We start from the raw sequence: 20207 nt of genomic DNA, 5'->3' as shown, positions 1-20207 counted from the left end.
GGAAGCATTATTACTCCCATTTTACAGATGAGAAAATATAGTTCTAGGTAGCACATTGAACTTGCCCAAGGTCCTCAGTGATGAGCTCCTTCAGGGTCAGGTCTGTGTCTCATCCATCTTTGCCTCTTCTTTACACCCCCCATCCCCTAGGTGCATCACATATTCCTGTATATTATACATATTTGGTGCTCATTAATTATTTTTTGGGTGGATGAATGCAGCATAAATATACTTTTTGTTTGTTAACTTGGGGTGAGAGAGCAACTGTGGGAAAACAGCTAAGATCCCGGAAATACTTTAGAGACTTGCGTCCCTGCATCCCCAGGAGGAAGCCATCAGACACCGCTTTTGGGGTCCCACTCTCATGAGGCTCTGCTGAGTCTTGGAAGGACATGGGACCATTGTTGGAGTGGTGCAGATGCCTCAGCCTGAGTGTGACTGGCCGGAGGCCCAGGTGTGATCCACAGTTACCATGGAAACCCATCCGTGGGCAGGTGGCTGTCACCTGGTTCTGCAAGCTGGGAAAAAACCAGCTAAAAAACCAGGGGTCTAATAGCATCCTTTTCAGAACAAGGCTTCTTTTTCCCATTCAAGCAGGGAAATGAACCTATGTCTTCCAGAGTATCTGTGTTCCTCACCACTGTTCTGTGCATTGTGGCCTCTGGCCCTGAGGTTTATGAGCTTTCCTGTGAACCAAACATAGGTACCCATATGTTATATTTTTGCAGACCCTACATTTCATTTGGCTCTCTTCTTTGTTCTCCAAAGCTTGTTGAAGGCACCATCTCTCCAAAAAGCGCTAGTAGGTCTGCCCCCCACCTTGCCCTACACCAAATTTTCTTCCCCAGCCAACAAGCCATCTGTTTCTTTGGGACACTTCTGTCTTCCCGCCATCAGAGTTTTTCCTGAAGGTCAAGTTGTAGAGAAGAAATCAGAGCTTTTCAAACTGGGACTTGCAATTCTTCCAAGGGACACATGGCCAGACACAGGAAGGCAGTGCCACCAGGGGAGAAACAGGGTCATCATCCTCTGTCAGCCTCCTATTCATTTAAATATTCTTTCTTATGTCAATCATTTCAAAACCTCTGAATACAAACAGGATTAAAAATAGGTTACATTGGGCAGTCCGGGTGGCTCAGCGGTTTAGCGCTGCTTTCAGCCCAGGGTGTGATCCTGGAGACCCGGGATCTAGTCCCACATCAGGCTCCCTACATGGAGCCTGCTTCTCCCTCTGCCTGTGTATCTGCCTCTCTCTCTCTCTCTGTGTCTTTCATGAGTAAATAAATAAAATCTTTAAAAAAAAAAAGGTTACATGGCAGAAAACAAAATTCCACAAACTTTTTCAATATTTTTTTATTGTGGTGAAATATATATAACATGACATTTACCATCTTAAGCACTTGTGTGTACAGCAGTACAGTGGTGTGAAGTACAGTGATGCTGTTGGGCAACCATCCCCACCCTATCTCCAGATCTTTCATCTTTCCAAGCTGGAGCTCCGTCCCCATGAAGCACTCACCCTCCAGGTCTGTGACCCCCAGCCCCTCAGTACCCACCATGGCTTTCCGTCTGTGCGAATTCAGCTGCGCCAAGTACCTCATATAAGTAGAATGCCACAATGTCTGTCCTTTTGGGACTGGCTTATTTCCCTTTTAGCGGAGTGTCCTCAAGATTCATCCATATGGTAGCAAGTGTCATAACCTCCTCCTGTTTTAAGGCTGTGTAATATTCCGCTATCTGGGCAGACCACATTGTGTTTAGTCATTCGTCTGTCAACGGTTACTTGGGTTGCTCTTACCTTTGGTTTTGTGAGTGAGATTCCACACACATCTAAAGATTGAACGAAAGGCTTTCCCAAGATGCATGCTTGAGCAGGCTTGTGGTTTCTGGAGCTCTCTGTGAAGGGAGGATGTACTCATTTACAAGGACCTGCCTTCAAGGGCTCAGGTAGGGGGTGGCACCTGAGAAGCTTTAGACCACATGACATTGTTCACATGACAGCATTTCTTTTTTTTCTTTTTTTAAAGATTCTATTTATTTATGATGGGCATAGAGAGAGAGAGAGGCAGAGACACAGGCAGAGGGAGAAGCAGGCTCCATGCTGGGAGCCTGACGTGGGACTCAATCCTGGGACTCCAGGATCGTGCTCTGGGCCAAAGGCAGGCGCTAAACCGCTGAGCCACCCGGGGATCCCCACATGACAGCATTTCTGGAGAAAGTATAAGAGGTAGTGGTTGTAGAGCAGATGCCCAGATGACAGAATGAACAGCTTGGGCATGTGACTGAGTGAAGTGGATGGATTCCCTCCTGTGGAATATTCAGAGCCCCTTGGGTGCCTGGGCCTGCCCTCCCCTGGAAGGGCTCATGTCCTTGCGGGGTCCACAGTGTGGCAAAGGCCAGCACAGGAGAAGAACATTGAACAAAGGACAGAGGAGTAAGTGACAAACAAATGCCCCATAGGGACACTTCAAAGAGAGTAGTGAGGACCAGGGACCCAAAGGACAAACAGGAGACCTTCAGGAAGACAGGGGTGCCAGGGAATGCCAGTCACAGGGCGACCCTGACAGTAGGCTCAGGAGCATGCCCAGAGTGGCCAGGAGGGGTGGAGGGGGAAGGGGGTTGGTGGCAGAGGATCAGATGGGACCTTCCAGGCACACTTCAGCTGGGATCACCGTGGGAAGGGCTCAGAGCCCGTGTTAGAAACTTTGAACTTTCATCCTCCCGATGGGATACCTTGAAGGATTTCCCCCCCAGGTAGGAACACAGTCCCCTGTACCTTCGAGAGTGGTCAGTGTGGAGTGAACGGCCAGAATCCAGAAGCCCCAGAGGGTCTTAATAAGCAGAGCTGCCCTGTGGTCCTAAATTGCACCCTGCAGGTTCCAGGGCTGCTTCTCTGAGAGTATTTGAGACCTTCCCAATACTCCCAGTTTGAGTGAATGACAGAGCACAGCCAAGCAGGGTGCTGCTGGGACCTCCTCTTTGCCCCCCCCCCCCCCCCGTTGCTGTCCTCCCCACTGGCCCCAACCGTGCTCCACTCACCTTCCTGGCTTCTGGCCTGCCCCCGCTCCCCAGGTCCGTGGAGAGCTCCTCCGGGAACGTGTACAGCGGCTTGAGGAGCAGGAGGCCCGCTTCGCGGAGTCGCTGGTCTCCTTGCAGTTCCAGAAGGCAGCCAGGACGGCCAAGACCCTGTGGGCATACACCGCCCTCCTGAGCACCCAGGACCTGCTCTTGGAGGAGCTGTGCGAGTCTGAGACCCTGACAAAGTTGGCCTGTGAGCAGATCCTGGGGTCCCACAGCCCGGTGAGTGCGGGGCTCGCCAAGGAAGGGGGTTGGAGCCTGCGCCACATCCACAGGCTCATGGGTTCATCTCCGTGCCCTCCCCTGGCTCCCTCCCTGTCCAGTAGGTGGTTGCCTGCCCTGTCTACACTGCAGGGTTGCAGGGAGGGCTAAGTGAGGTGACCTAAAGGCCTCAAGCCTGCTGGATTGCATTGCCCCTCCCACCCCCCCACCCCCCGGGCAGCAAACGTTTTGAATCTTAACATTTTTAACGTTTCTGAAACGGGGATGCACTTTGCATCAAGAGCGGGGTTGCGGGATCATCACTTCTAGAGCTGTGGAAACAGCATAGCTTTCAGTTAACGGGCCTTAGATGTGATGAAATCCAGGATTGTTGTTTATTTTTATAATTACATTTATTACCATTATGCCTATGTGCTGCCTTTTTGTCAAGGTGTGGGAGGTATATTCATAAAATGGAAGTAATGGAATTAACCGTTTTGTGGACTGATTTTAGGTCCTATATGAGAAGATTTTAGAACTTCATATGTTATTATAATACCGCTAGAGAGGAAAAGGAACCCTGCTCACTGGGTGCCAGGTATGTGCAGGCAAGCACGAACAGGCTGTGAATGGACACACTCTGGTGTAAGCATTAATCATTCTTAATCACACATCTCAAAATGCCCCTTTAAGCACGACTGATTATAAGTTACAATCTTATGCTGCTCCACCTTTATGCCCTCTATCACACATTATATTATTTAACTATTGAGCTGTGTTGTGAAGTGGGCACTGCTATTATGTTCAGTTCTCAGGGAGAAATTGAGATTCGGGCAGGTGGCAGGTCTCCATGTGGCTGATAAATGCCAGGAGTGGAAAGCAATCTGTTTTTGACTTCAACCCACCAGGTCACGTTCATGGACTTCCTCGTTGATCTTGCCAGTGGGGGTTCCCATCATTCCTTTTTTAAAGTCATAAATAACATTAGATTCTGAAGAGTCCTGAGCTGTTTCTCCCATAAACATCATGCAGCCTGCATTATGTCAGATGTTTTTCAGGATAGAAAGAAGTGGAAATGTTGGTATTCCAGCACAAAACATTCAGATGCTGGATAAGTAAAAATAAACATACATCCTAATGCTCTGTTAGTGCACAAGAGAATGTGGAAAATTACCAAAGGCCAAGGATATCCCAGGGAAGGCCAATCCAGAGGCTCCAATCCCAGGGCAAGAACTGAGATCTGCAACCCAGGGATTTGGGGTTCATTTGGGGGGATAGGATATGAGGCTGGGGTGTCCTGAGGAGGTAAAACCCCCAGTGAGGGGGTGGGAGGAGAAAGCCACCTGCTGTCAAAGGAGCCACCCTTCATGGGAAGACCTGTCCATTCCCCAGGGCTGGGGGTGGGGGGAGGGGGAAAGGGGAGGGGACTCTCCTCTGTGAATTTGTTTTCAAAGGCTTCTGCTGGTTTGAAGGAATCCAAAAGTACTTCAGCTCTCCAGTCAGGAAATCTCCCAAAGAGATAAATTAAATTACAATGGTTCTGGGATGGCTGACTACTCTAGTGCTTGGCCAGAGCAAAAACAAATCCTCTCCAGAGGGAAATATTCTCCATCTGGGCATCTCCGGATTTTCACAGATTAATTCCAGCCAAATATAAGTTCTCAGTTAAAATTAGAAGTCCCCAAACACATAAGCAAGACAAAATGATGTATATGCAGAGAAACCAAAAAATAAATGAATAAAGACCCAACAGATTGAAATCTCTAAAGATGTTAGATGCTCAGATGATCAGCATAGAATATAAAATAATGATTTATGAAATTATTTTAAAAATTAAAGGTAATACCAAAATGACTTTAGAGTTTTCATTCACGAGCACAGCAGAGTGATTCTAAACTTGCATGTATGTGATAAAAGACTCAAAATAACGAAAAGCAATTGACAAAACAGCAGGGAGAAGTTGGTAAATCTGTCACTGTAGTGGGAGATTGCAGCACACCCCTTTTCTGTGGTTGATCAGATAAGACATGTGAAGATACCAATGAGTTGATTAACCAGTCAGTCAACCTGTATTTAATGTATGTCCACAGAATCTTCCAGCCAGCAGTTAACAAATACATATTATTCTTGTGCACACATTGGAACAGTTACAATTAAGTTATACAATATTATTTGACCACCTTTTTGAAAAAGAAAATTAAGTTTAAATCCATTTAAGAAAAGATTATTACTCACAGTCCATGCTTGGAAAGTTTTAAAACTTACTTCTGAATAATTCATTGGTCGAAGAAATGATAATGGAATTTTTTTTTTAATGTAGAACAGAAAAATAATATAAATACAACATATTAAAATTTGTGGAATTTTGCCAAAGTAGTTTTTTAGCTCTAAGGGAAATTAATGCCCTAAACTTATATTTAAAAAGAAAGGCTTATGATTAAGATCATATGAAAAGCTAGAGGGGAATGATGAGAAATAAATCTGGAAAGAAGGAAGGAAGATCACATAAGTAAAATAAGAAAAAAACTTACCCCAAACCAACCAAACTATGACAGAAAGGATCAGTAATGTGAAAATTTGAATTTTCTGAAAAAAGGCTAATAAAATACACAAAGCTCTGACACGAGTGGCCATTTGAAAAAGAGATATGGGGCTAATAAATAATAAAAAGCATCATTAACTACACATGCAGTAGAGTTTTAGAAAATAAAACTCTGTGAACAATTTCGTGTAGATGAATTTGAAAACTGAAAGGAAATGGAAAATTTCCTAGAAAATTTGTCAAAATGGACTCAAGTAGAAAGTCTTATTACCATAAAAGAAATTGATTCAGTAGTCAGGAAATCTGACACAAAAAGGCACCAATCCTGATAGTTTTATAGGTGAGCTCCAACAAATTTTTCCAATCTCATATACAAATTATTCCTGATGTTAGAAAAATAGGGAATATTCCTCATTTTATGAAGCTTAGACAACCCTGACATGAAAACCAGACAGGAGTAGTATAAGAACAATTATAGTTCACCCTTACTTGTGAGCCTAGACATACAACTTGTAAACAAAATACCACTAACATAATCCAGCCATCCATAAAATAATTAGCACAGCATGGCCAGGTTGAGTTTTTCCCAGAAATATAAGGTTGGTTGAACTTTAAAATATCCATTTACAAAGTTTGCCAGGTTAACGGATTAAAGGAGAAAAGAAAAAACTTATATGATCATTTCAGTATAACACAACAAGTATTTTGTCAAATTCAACACCCACCTAAGATAAAAATTTCTTAGCAAATTCATGTCAGGAGGAAACCAACACTGGGTATTTACCCAAAATCCACAGCAAGAATGAGAGAGATGATGGGTGCAGGGGTATGCGTGGCCCCGAATTACAGGTGAAGGATGTGAGGCCTACAGAGAAGGGACAAGTCAAGGTCGTGTATTGATTAGGTGCAGAGTAGACACTAGGAGCCTGTGGCCTTCAGCTCACATTTCACCTGCTGCCCCCCGAGTGCCCTGGGCAACCGCTCAGCTCAGCCCTGAGACACCTTGGGACTGCCCTGACTTCTGTAGTCATTGGGTAGTATGACGCTTACATTTTCAGTTTCATCTCACAGCCTTTTTGCGTAACATCAAAGTTTCCATCTTCTCGAATGTGTTTGGAAGAGTTATGTGTCCTGAAATGGAAGCAACTGCTCATAAGTCACATGATGTATTATTCAGCTGGTGGAAAGGCAGTGGATGTGAAGATGCCAGTGTTTTCTTGATTTGCATTTGAAGGGAAGACAAACCTGTTGTTTTGCTCCAGATACTAGACTTTCATTCCACAACTTGATCTTTCCGTGAAAACCGCTTTCCCATTGTGAATGGGCTCTTAAGCTGTTAAACATTCAAAGGAATTAAAAAACCATGAAATGAAATGCTTTGGAAGGAAGGACTTGGAAGAGAACTATATCAGGTGCACCACCTTGGATGAAAGATTCCAACGCATCTTGTGAGATGGGAACATAGGCAAGGCACAGTTGAATCATGGGGCCATGAGGCATGATGGGCAAATCTGCAGAGGATGGACTTCCCCCTAACAGATCCTGGGACCCCAGACCAACCATACCCACTATATCTGCACCATAGTTCAATTGCTCTGGATCCACTGTTCCAAACCTGAACCCGGTGTCTTCCTCTGTTCTTCCTCTGGCTTACTGCCCACTTGCTGCTAATCACCCAGTTTGTTGATTCTGCGAGAACTTTTTTCCCCATTCCTGACTTTGGTGCCCAGCTTCACTGCTAGGACAAATCTAGACATGAAAAAGAAAAATAACACTAACAGTAATTTGCTCATGTGAATCGGGCTCTCCGTAAGTCCAGAGCATCATGAGAAGTGTTTGAACCTTCTGTCAAGCCCATGATGCTTCTATACCCATTCTACAGATGCAGGAATGAGGCTCAGGAAGGTTACAGCGTTGCCCCAAGCTCCCGCAGCTGGAAAGCAGGGCTTGCACCTTCTCCTGCAAAGCCTGGCTCCTGTCCTTACATGTGTTTCCGCCTGCATCCCTCCGCCTACTCTGGTCCCCTCTACACTGTGGCCTGAGAAGTCTCTGAAAAACAGAAATGATCATTGACAACCTCAGCCTGCCTCTACTCTAGATTTTAAATCTCCGCCTTCACTACTGTCGGAGGGACCCCGCATTTCAACCTGGACCTTTGCTGCTCTGCACACTTGAGCATCCATTCCATTCAGGCTCTGAATTCATTCCTCCGAATTACTCCCATTCCTCTGAATGGGCTTGGCTTCTGTTTCACCCCTTTGCAAGCTCATATCCATAGTCTGAGTCAAGCCAAATGTTGCCTCCTCTGTGAAGACCTCTATGATTCCCTTGGGCAGAGTTGGTCTCTTTCAGCTTCATGTTTACATCCTGTCCCTCCCAAATCTCTGTGACAGCAGATGGTGGCTGTTACTGTCACTGTAACTGCACAGCTGTCATCCACACTAGACTGTGAGTTCCCAGAGTCCAGGGGCCGTATCTCATTCACCCCTGACCCCTTCTGCCCAATAAAAGGCCTAGAGCTGTCAATCTGTCTTTCATCTCATTGTCTATCTGTCTAACCATTCATTCAACTGATACCTACAGAGTGCTTGCCAGAGACAACAGTGCCGAGGCATGGGGCCCAGAGCCCGAGAAACCTGAAATCCCTCCTCATTCATGGCACTTGTGCTGTTCTGTTACTTCAGGAGATTGACCAATACTCTCTGCGCCTTAGCCAGCTTATCTATATTATGGCATAATAACACATTTGGTTTTTTTTTTTAAGATTTTATTTATTTATTCATGAGAGACACAGAGAGAGAGAGGCAGAGACACAGGCAGAGGAAGAAGCAGGTTCTCTGCAGGGAACCTAACGTGGGACTCGATCCCAGGACTCCAGGATCACGCCTTGGGCCGAAGGCAGATGCTTAACTGCTAAGCCACCCAGGCATCCCATAATAACACATTTCTCCTTTGTGCTGGATCGAGTCTGACAGTACATGCTAGCTGACATTATTATTTCTAGGAATAATCGAGATGCTGCTGCTGGCCGTGACTGTTCTTTCTTCTGCGAGCCAGGCCCTGTGGTCCCTGCTGGGCAGAAGGGTAAACAGGCCAGCTGCAGTCCCTGGCTCTCCACCCTCAGCAGTTAAACTCTAGGGAGGAGAACAGGTATTAAGGAAGATAGTTCCAGAACCAGGCCTTGGATTCCAGTTGTGCAAAGTGGCAGGTGGTTGTACAGGGTGTGGAAGGAGTTTGAGGAACAGGCTGGCCTCTGGAAGGATGTGCCATCAGCAGCTACAGCCTGCAGGACACATTCCCACTTCACTTTCTGTTCCCAGTCACGGCTCACCAGGTCTTGGAAAACAAGTGTGACACTCTCTGTGCTCTCCTCCTGCTTTGGAGACACTGGCAGCTGTGGGTTCTGGCCTTCGTTCCCCACACCGTGGCTGGGGCTGGCCAGCGCGAGTGTGGGATCAGTGAGAGCCTCGTCCACGAGCAGGCTCCGGGCATGCTGACAGCACATGCTGTCAGAAACTCATTAGCGCTGTTAGAAGCTCTGTGTTTGGTTATGTTTACATTTGGGATGCTGCAAGGAGATGGATGGCCGTAATTGGAAACTTCAGTGTGTTAGATGGCTCCGCTCAGAACGGCAGGCTCTTTTGCACTTATTTTCGGAGGATGATGGACCACCGTCCTCTGTGGAGCCCATCTGAAGCCCCTGGACTGAGTCCCAGCTTCACCCTTCACCCCCACTTAGAGTCCTGGCCTGTGTCTACGTTCTACGAGGCTTGGGACCTTCCAGCCCCCATCTCTCCTTAAACCTGAGCAGGCTGTGGACAGAACCCTGTAGCCAGATTATCTGACTCTGGTGGCCTAAGAATGCAGCTTTCTTCTCCTTGGCCAACAAGAGGCAGTGTTGTGTGACCTGGCCTGGCTCTGCCACTTAAGAGCTGCATGAGACAGAAAATTACTTTAACTCTTTTGCCTTAATCTCCTCATCTGTAGTGGGGGAAATAAGAGTATGTATTCCATAGGGTGGTTTCAAGGACTCCATGAGATTAATATATGTGAACACTTAGAAGGGCACCCAGCGTGCTGTGGGTCCCATCCGTGTCCACCCTGGTTGTTGTGCTCCGGCACAGGCTTCCCACCAGGTGAATAAATGTGTGCTGGTGTCCTATACATCAGCAATGACAGGTGCCAGCTGCCAGGCATAGTGCTGAGCGCTGCAGACAGTGAGCTGGAGATCCAGCCCTGCCCCCCGGAGCTCACACTCTAACGGAAAGGTACGGGTACGGCAACTTCAGGCAGCTACAGAGATGGGGTAGTCTCAGCCTGCTTGGGCTTCCATAACAAACACCAGAGCCTGGGGGGCTGAAACAACAGACGTTTCTCTCAGAGGTCTGGAGGCTGGAAATCCAAGATCAAGGCACCAGCCTTGATCATTCATTGCTGAGAGCTTCCTTCCTGGCTTCAGATGGCCACTTTCCTGTTGAATCCTCACATGGTAGAGACTGGGGGCTCAGTTGTCTCTCTTCCAGTCTTAACAAGGACGCTGATCCCATCCTGGGGCCCCACCTTTGGCACCTCATCTAAACTCATTTGCCTCCCAAAGCCTCACTCACTCCCCTAAGTACCATCCCATTGTGAGTTAAGGCCCCAATATAGGAATTGTGAGGGACCACAGACATTCAGCCTGTGATGGGCACAGACAGGGGAAAGCGAGCGGGCACCTTTGGAGTGGGTGTCCGCGTTGTCCCGGGGACCTGAGGAACCCCTCACTGAGGATGTCCTTGAGCGAGGGCTTGAAAGGAGACTCAGAACTGCACAGGCAACCAGAGGAGGGCCCTGTAGGTGGCAGGAGCAGTGTGTGCAAAGGCAGGGAGGTGTGAGAGGTCCCCGGGTGGCCTCCTTGCGCTGTTCCACCCGTCTAGAGTGGGGAGGCAAGCAAGAGCAGATCGTGCCAGGCCCAGGAGCTCTGATTTAATCTGTGGACCCCTTGCCCCTCTGTGTGCAGGAGCTCCAGGAGCTGGAGAGGAAGCTGGAAGACAAGCTGGCCCACCAGGAGGCGTCTCAGCTACAGCGGGCTCTGACAAGCCGGCAGCAGTGGGCTGGCGACGGGCCCGGGCTTCTGGGCGAGCCCGAGGACACGGGTTCTGAAAGGCAGATGTCTGCTGTCCTGCAGCAAGCCCTGAGCCAGAGCCGGAAGCTACTGGAGCGCCACCAGCAGAGGTGAGCCCGGTGCCCAGCGGTGGCACAGTATGGTATCGGCCCTGCAGGCCTGGGGGCACCTGGCCTCTTGGCTCATCTGGACCCGGCCCCCCGGCTGTCACCCTGCTGGCTGAGGTGTCCTCCCAGTGCCTAGACACCAGCTGCTGACTTAGGAGGGGATGTTCTTCTTCCCTGACATTACCCCTGCCAATGATTCTTTTTGGTATCATTGAGGTTTTTGCTGAACATATTTTTTAAACTTTTTATTTTCAAATAATTGTAGACTCACAAGAAGTTGCAGAAATAGTACAGGGAAATTCCATGCCCCACCCTCACCCAGCCTTACCCGGTGCCAGCATCGCACATAATCACAGCACTTTATCCAGACAGGGGTGTGATGCAGTGAATACCGGCCTCACTCAGATCTCACCTTGAATGTAACAGTTCATATCCTGCTTTTGTAAAATTAGAAAACAAGACAGAGCCCTTACCTTCTGTTAGGGCTGTTCTTTGCATTCTTCTTAATTAGCAATTAGCCTTTGCCCAAGACATTAAGAACTCTTGGCAAATGTACTTTTTAACAGCTTTATGGTGTTCCACTGTGACTATAAGGTTGATGTGGGAAGGACGGGGTACAAACTAGAGACATAGTGTGATTCCATTTTTTAAAACACATGCGCACAAACTAATTAGCAGCAGAGAGACCCAGTTGTAACAGATGTGACTTCTGGGTGGCGAGATTACAAGTTATTTTAATGTATTTGATTATGCTTTCCTAGAAACACGATATCAAAGTGCAGTTCTGTTCCACTCGAACTAATCGTAGGAGGGGCTGGATGTATGTGATCAAAGGGCAAGGCCCGGCCCTTGGAGACGAGGACCTGGTTTACACCAGGATTTTCGGGTATAGGACACCCTCGTCTGCCTCATGCTTTATGGAGGAAATCGCTCGTGAAAAAAGCTTCTGACATAAATTTGGGGTTGTGTTAGCTAACAAAAGAGTGCAGAGTGGATCACCCACAGTGCCACCTCCATCGGCTAAGGGACCAGGTAGGCAGATCCTCTCATGTGGAAGTCAGAGAGCCTGAGGGGAACCCTCATGTGGAAAGGCACCCCAAGCCTCTGTGGCCAGAGCCAGGACCAAGCTGGGAACGTGGTTCCGGGTCTGCTTCCACATGGGACACATGGTGGGCCAGGACCCCAGATCTTGGTCTTCTTGAGCATGACTACTGATACCAAGTGTTTTCCAACTAGGACCACAGCTGGCCCAGCAAAGGTACAGAAAAGTCTCCATACAGCTGCCACAAAACTTCTTCCTTTGTGATTGTTATTTAAATAACTACATGGTCTTCTAAGGTCATGTTGTAATTAAAGTGGACTCACCTAGATTTTGTCTGCATGCTAGTTGGAGGGAGGAGCGAGACCATGGCATTGTGCTCGAAGATTTGCTGGAGAACATGGAGTTCGACACCTTTGCGACCCTGTACAGCCAGGTGAGGACCCGTTATCCATGTTGTGGTTCAGCCCTCGTCAGCACATGTCATGTCACCTGTTCCTCAGAGTGCACGTGTCCTCACCTGTAGCACGGGCGGGGTGACAACAGGACCTGGGGATGGCTGAGTGGATTTATGACAAGCACCTGGCCCTAGGCCAGCAGGCAGGAGACGTTCCTGTCAGGCACAGCGGTGGCAATGGTGACAGTAGTAGTGACCGCCCTGGTCAGCTTCTTTTCTGAGACTCACCAGGTATCCAGACATGCTTCTCTTCTCTGGTACAAGTTTAACACACAGGAGGTTCCACTACAAACAAAGCTAGTCACTGAAATCAGCTTTTGCTCTATTTAACTGCTGTAGCCATTCCATTTCATGCTACTGCACATTCCTTTTAAAGCAAGAGACTTCCTCGTTGCTTCATGACTAAAATGGGAAAGGGGTGCTTAAGAAATGAATGGCACTGACCCAGCACATCAGGAAGCTTTCCCGTGCAGTGGGTGAGCCCGGGACCCCATCCATATTCCTCACTGAACACTCTTTACGCCTGAGAGGTTTCCAGCATGACTGTGGCCGTTTGTAGACAAAGTGGAATACTGTCTTAACCACATAAGGCGTGACTTCGAGTCCCCTTGACTTCAAAGACCCTGACATCCTCTGAAGAGGCTTTGTTCGTGAATAAATACTCACCATGCTTCAAAGTAAGCAACGGGCTGTCTTGGCCACTGGGATTTCAGCAGTAAACACAGAAATTATGTCATGCCCTCAGGAGCTGATATTCTAGTGTGGAGAGTAGGCAATCAACAAAATACATACATAAACTGAATTGTATTTTGTGTGCATTATGATCTCATTTATGTAGTTCTGTCCATCTATCCATCCACTCACCCATCCATTCATCCACTCATCCATTCCCTCATCCCCCATCCCCTATCCATCCATCCATCATCCACATATATGTCTAGAAAGATGCTTGGAACAGTGCTTGCCTAATGTTACTGATAATCACTTCTGGATAATGGCATTTGGGATAATTATTTTAACATTAACCTTTGTGCTTTATCACATTGCTTAAATTCCTTAAAATAGGCAACATTTCTTAAAAACAAAGACAAGGCGGCACCTGGGCAGCTCAGTTGGTTAAGCACCTGCCTTCAGCTCAGGTCATGATTTCAGGGTCCTGGGAACGAACCCCGTGTCAGGCTCCCTGCTCAGTGGGGAGCCTGCTTCTCCCTCTCCCTTTGCCTGCCGCTCCCCCTGCTTGTACTCTCTCTCTTTCTCTCTGTCAAATAAATAAAATCTGTAAAAAACAAAAAACAAACAAAAAGACTAACAGCAACAACAACAACAAAAAAAAAAACAGATAAGGATGAAATATGCCAAAAACCCACAAAGAGTAGAAATCCACACAGGAAGGAGAAAAAGGGTCCTGGTAAGAGGGAGGCAGCAGCAGGCACAGAAGGGAGGGCCGTGTGATGGCGACAAAAGCAGAAGTTGGAGGGATACACTTTGAAGATGCAGGAAGGGCCATGAGCCAAGGCAGGCAGGTGGCAGCTAGAAGCTGGAAGAGACAGGAAGATGCATTGTCCCCTGAGCCTGAGCAGGAACGAGCTCTGTTGACTTGAGCTCAGTGGAAGTGACTTCAGACTTTCATCCCCCAGACTGCAGGGGAAGAAAAGCATGTTGCTTGGAGCTGCTGTCTGGATCTCCATGGGGTGCGATGGTTCTCCACATGGCAGGTCCTTCTGACCTCACAGAAACATCTGCTGGAGGGGTTACAGTTACCCCACTTTACAAATAAGGAAGCCCGAGCACAAAGAGAAAGAAGGGGGTTGCCCCAGGACACACAGGGTCTATTCTGTGCAGTGGGGCTGGAGGGCAGCCCAGGGTTTCCTGAGTGCAGAATCTAGACAGCCCCCCCCCCTTTAACTTTTTCTTTTGAAACAATTTTAAATTCACATAAAGTTGAAGCTAGTGTAGAGAGTTCCAGTACCCCACCCCATGTTTCACTCAGTTTCCCCCCGTGGTTACATATTACAAAATGTGAGTATAAGTTCTGTGTCAATTCACATAATCAGTTCCACAATCGAGATACAGAACCATTCCATCGGCACAGAGACCCACCTCGTGCCACCCCTTTACAGGTGCACCCACCCCTCTCCCATCCCTCACCCCCGGCAACCACTACACTCTTCTCCATGTCCACATTTTGTCAGTTCTGGAAAGAAAGACACATGAAATCTTATAGGAGGGACTTGTGGATACAGGCTCTTTTCACGTGGCATCCATCCAGGTGTGCCCAGCACACAGCTTCTTCAACCATCTGCTGGTTTGGGGACATTCCAGTTCTTTCCTGATCCTGTGCTGTTTGCTCTGAGCCACGCTGCGTCAGGGTGCATGAGCAGGAGAGAAGTGTCACCAGGGTGCATGAGCAGGAGAGAAGTGTCACCAGCTCGCCCCGGTGCAGGCCAGAGATGCGGCCATTCTGCATGAGTTGGGAGCAGTTGGGAGGATGGATGAAGGTTTCTGGTGTGTCACGGTTTGCCAGGGTTGCTGACCAAGTAGATCCTTCTTGACAGTTCTGTGAATTTGGGGATGTGTTTTCAAGACCGAGCTGCTAAGATAGTTCTCTCCGTGGGACAAAACGTCCTAAGACTGTCATCCATTTAAACGGGTTGTTCATCAAGGTCAGGGCAGTGAGGTCACGAGCTTCCCCATCACCCCTCTAGGAGCTGAGACTGGCATCGTACCTGTCCAGGCTGGCGATGGTGCCAGGGGCCACGCTGCGCCGGCTCCTGAGCGTGGCTCTGCCCACCGCCTTGCAGTCTGAGCTCCTGGCGGCGCTCGATCCAGGCACCCAGAAGCATCCTGACCACACGGTGGAGAACGACGGAGGCGGGGAGCAGGCCGACCTGGCCAGGAGGAGGTGAGTGCGGCATCCAGGCTGCATTGGGAGCACTTGAGTGAGATTCCACGAGGGGAACACACGCAGGGACAAAGCAGGACGCCTGTGAGCCCCGGGCACACACACCTCCCCTGGCCGTCACTTTATGGCATGGGAGCAGAGGACGTCCACACTGGTGGCCGTGAACCCTTGATACGTCATGGGAGGCCTGAGTATTTTGTCCAATCTTTTATCTTCATCACCAGTTTATTTTTCTTTCTTTTCTTTTTAATATTTTTTTAAATTTTTATTTATTTATGATAGTCACACACACAGAGAGAGAGAGGCAGAGACACAGGCAGAGGGAGAAGCAGGCTCCATGCTCCGGGAGCCCGACGTGGGATTCGATCCTGGGTCTCCAGGATCATGCCCTGGGCCAAAGGCAGGCACCAAACCGCTGCGCCACGAAGGGATCCCCACCAGTTTATTTTTCAAGTAGTATCTTAAGAAAATGTTTCCCCAGCCATGTAATGCTTACACACACCTTAGAGGAAGTGTAAAAAGTACATACAAAGAAAAAAAAGAAAAAGAAATTTCCTGGTTCTGTTACCTGGAGAAAAGGGCTGTGAGCATTTTCTTACAATTCTTTGTCCAGAAACTGTTTCCTTACTGGGCTTTATGAGTGTGTTCAGTGTATGCGAGTGTGTGAAATATGTGTGTGTCTCTGCGTGTGTAGTAATCCCGGCAGATGCAACCTTGTGTCTTGCTCCTCAGAACTTTACAGCACAGGCGAGTTTGCTTATTTCCTTCTGACTCTTGTTCATGTGCAGATGTCGTCCTATGCAATAATTATCACGCCATTTAGGCCATATTCTCAGCTGTTTTATTAATTTAAAATTCATACTTTTCACCGTTATTGAAACCCCTTCATAGGTATTATTGTTAACAACCATGTGACATTCCCCAGAGGTGTGTAGCCTAGTGTATGCAGCTCATGCCTTCTAACTGGACGTTTGTTTTGGATTCATTTTTTTCCTCAATTATAGATAATGCTGCATAGATACGTTCCTTTGGGAGCAGGTTCCAGGTGTGAATTTGGTCAGCAAAGGCTCTTTATAAGGAGAGGCGGAAAGCAAGGGTGTGGAATGAGCACAGCACAGACAGGACTCTGGGTTCCACACTGTCCTTTACTGAACTGACCTGAGCCCCTGACTTCCTTATGTGACACTGCAGTGTCCTTTCCCAATAGCAGAGAATCATGGTCCTTCACGTAGCATTGGGGTTCCCGGCCTAGCCCACCTTCCAAGCTTCTGCTGTGCCATTCCAACTTTCTTAATATATTCATAAAACCCTGCTGAGCTTCTTGCATGTCCACTGTTACAGACAGTAGCATGTGGGAGAGAATAAGAGACAAAGTCCTGCTGCCTGGAGCATACACCAGGGATGGAGGGTGGTGGAAAGTCCATACGTTAACACACAGGGTGCATTCCACCATACGTGCTCTGGGTCCCCTGCTGTGGGGAGGCAAGACTCACCTCAAGGGTCCCCACCTCTAGGCAGCCTTCTGCTGCTTGACTGATGTCACCTGTTTCCCGGCTTTGACCCCTGGTCAAAGGGGGCAGAGACTGTGTCTTGACCAGAGCAGGTGCTCAGTCAGTGTGCCTCGAGTGAGAGACAGACCATGAAAACGAGTTCTTCCTGTCAGGCCAAGGTCGTGTTGAGGGATGGAGTGCCATCGTGCTTTTCAGGAAGAGTCTATTCTAGGAAATACAAGAGCCTCCCTTCTTGCCTTCAGGAAGCACCAAGCCTGGTGGCAAGCCCTGGAAGGCCGACTGCGAGGAGAACTGATAAGCAGAGGACTGGAAAAACTGCTCTGGGCCCGAGAGAGGAAGGAGAGGTAAAGCTGAGCACCTGCTCAGGTGGTCTGGGCAAGAGGGTCAGCCCGGCTGCCTGGGAGTGGGACGGGAGGCGAGAGGCCCAGGAACCTTGAGGAGGGTGACTGCTGGCATCCCCACATTCCTTCCTGACAGACCGCAATCTTTACTCACAGTGGACTTAGTTTAGGAGCTGAAGATAGGCAGGCCTCTTGCTGTCAGTGGGAGAATATTCTTGATCATTTGTTAGCACTTTACTGTATTTATTTTAATTAGTGGCTGTTTTCAAAAGGGATGTCATTAGAGGGAGAGTAAATCTGTATCTCTATTTGGAGTTTATAGTTTACAAAGTCCTTTGCCATCTACTGCCCTGAGTCTCCCAGCCTTTCAGAAAGTAGGGATGCTGACACTCCAGCTCCGGTAGGTCACAGGAAGAGGCACCAAGCCTGCAGCTGGGAAATGGTGGCCATTGGATTTGGAACCATCTGACTAACCCCTTTCTTTCCCTAGACTTCCAGGCCAGTAATCTTTCCACTCCATCGAGCACCTTTCTCTTTTAGCTGTGGTTTTTGCACAGCTGGAGGTCAAAGAGAGCTAAGGCCAGGATGGTTTTAGATTGCTACACATGGTCGACCAAGTGCGTCCAGTGTTTCCCACTGGAAAAGCTTTGGAGGAAAAGTGAGGTTAGGTAGGTTCATAACAGGGTAAGAAGTGATAATATCTATCCACTGTGTGCTCTGGAAGCAATCCGTGTCCAAGCGAGGCGTGTAACCTGAATCCTGCCCCTTCCATAAATTCTCAGCTAAGGTAAAAGTGCTGAGGCCACGCTTCGTGAATTGTCCGTGTTAAAAATCCTGGAGCCACCGATAATAGTCTGGATGTCAGAATTTAGTCCCAAAGAAATTAGATCAGGATTCTGAGCCCAAACCAAGAAAATTAATTTCGAGCTGTATAAATTGTGAAGTCCTCCACGGAGGAGCAGATATCAGTTCCCCCAGGCTGGGGGAGCGAAGGCACTTGCAGGTTGTGAGTGGAGTGAGCAGGTGAGGAGGAGAACTGGCCCCACTCCCCTGGCTCACCCTGCTAGCCTTTGCCCTGCCCAGAGGCACTGTGCAGTGATGCAGGAAGAGGAGACTCTGAATCACACAGAGCTGCATTGGAATCCTTGCTCAGATTCAGACCAGCTGCAAGGGCAGAAGATGGTGTTGCCCCATCTGCCACATCTTGCCCTAGAAGGACCAGTGATCCCGTCGGGACTTCCAGGAGGTGACCCCCACTGACATGACCTCATCATGCCCGGATTGGACACAGAGAACCCTGTGGCTTTTAGGTTGTATATGGCTCTTAGAAGTAGCCCTGGCCATGACCAAGAGCTTCCAGGGATTTAGGGCTGGACCACTCATGGACAGGAGTCCAGCAATCCTTTTATGGGACATCCCCCAAGAGTGTTGCTCTTCTGTTTCAGTTTGCCTGACTTCTAACTCTTGCTTTGTAATCAGAGCTCATCAGCCTGCTTTTTTGGTATGAGGTTCACAGGCAATGATGTCCTGGTAAATGTTGAGCATTGGTTGGTGGGGAGAGAGACAGAAATGGTCTGATTTGTAGCATTTACCAGTTTCCATGGTGCACCTACTCTGACCAGGGCCAATTTCAAGCTAACAACATGATGACAACAGGTTTGCAAAACTGCACATTTAAGTCACAAGTCAGGAAGTGACTTAGAAGTGGTCTGTAGACACCACTTGCTGTAGGCTTCAGCTAATTTTAGGGGCAATCTGATGACCACAGGGAAAAAATCTTTCATTAAAATGACATCTGATTGAGGGCTGAGGACCCAAAATGGATTCTCCTGTAAGGCTCCCATTAGGACACTCAGGAGGGTCAGTTGCCAAAAATGTCACATCTGATCTTCTCTTCTTTCTTTAGTATATTAAAGAAGACATGTCCCCCTCTCAGAGAGAGAGTGATATTGCCTGGAATAGGAAGCTGGCCGCACCTGTCCCTGGAGTCCATCGGAGAACCAGCTGCTGTGCCCATTGTAGGGGCAGAAACCATTGATTTATTAAACACAGGCGAGAAGCTCTTCATATTCAGAAATCCAAAGGAACCAGAGATCTCGTTGCATGTTCCTCCCAGGAGAAAGAAGAAGAACTTTCTGAATGCTAAAAAGGCCACTTGGGCCTTGGGCTTGGACTAGTCCCAAGGAAAGCTCCAGGGAGTCTGAAGATAGATATTTTTCTCTCGCCCACGTGTGTGTGTGTGTTTATAGTGTATAATGCATAGATACAAGTTGCATGTGGAGAAGACGCAGACACCTCCCAACACCTACGACTCTCAAGGACTCAGTTTCATCTGATCTCATGAATTTCCAGAGAGTCCACTCTCCTCAGCCTCAGGACCAGCCTTGAACCCTTGTTGCCTTCAGTCTCACCTCTGCGGGTCTGGAGGGCAACCCTAACCCATGGTTCATACTCCTGCAACATCTGGCTGCATATGGGCTGTGTGTCAAAGTGAGGCCCTTTGTTCTTGCATTTTGTGTTTGTTACGTATCCTATTTTTATCAAGGGAACTTTGGAAAATAAATGCATTTTACACAGAGCTCTTAGGATGGCATTTGGTTTTGCTTTATGTAGGAACCCTTTATTTTTAATTACTTCTGTTTTGGCTGCACGTTATTGTGTTCAACAGAGATTGACCCTCCATCATTCCAGTGGCCAGAAACTAGGGTGTTCGATCTCCAACTCAAATTAGAGTTTTTTCCTCCTTTTATAAATGAGGAAATCCAAAGGCTTAAGAAGGTAAGGTGATGGGTGCAAGAACACAAAGCCAGTTAAGTAGCAGAATCGGGTTTGTACTCTTTACGAACCCTCACCCTTTCTCCCAGACTCCACCAGTGGGGACATTTGCCAGCAAACAAACTGCACACAGGTCCTTGTGTTTTGCAG

General features: G+C 48.0%; 1 protein-coding gene across 4 annotated transcripts in view; it reads left to right on the top strand.

The window, feature by feature from the left end:
• Positions 1-19860, top strand: part of EVC2 (EvC ciliary complex subunit 2) — a 126696-nt gene extending 106836 nt beyond the window's left edge. For 2 of the 4 annotated variants that reach the window (XM_072806477.1, XM_072806466.1), the window contains 6 exons: positions 3073-3300; positions 10821-11035; positions 12420-12507; positions 15234-15430; positions 17184-17285; positions 19189-19860. In XM_072806477.1, coding sequence (XP_072662578.1) covers positions 3073-3300; positions 10821-11035; positions 12420-12507; positions 15234-15430; positions 17184-17285; positions 19189-19459 — 1101 coding nt within the window. In that variant the 3' untranslated portion in view covers positions 19460-19860. Of the gene's footprint in view, positions 1-3072; positions 3301-10820; positions 11036-12419; positions 12508-15233; positions 15431-17183; positions 17286-17772; positions 17951-19188 lie in introns of all 4 variants that reach the window. The other 2 variants (XM_072806483.1, XM_072806471.1) reach the window with 2 other exon arrangements.
• Positions 19861-20207: the final 347 nt, after the last annotated feature.

This window comes from Canis lupus, chromosome 2 (genome assembly GCF_048164855.1).
Source record: "Canis lupus baileyi chromosome 2, mCanLup2.hap1, whole genome shotgun sequence".
NCBI lineage: Eukaryota > Metazoa > Chordata > Mammalia > Carnivora > Canidae > Canis > Canis lupus.
This window is presented reverse-complemented; position numbering and strand designations above follow the sequence as displayed.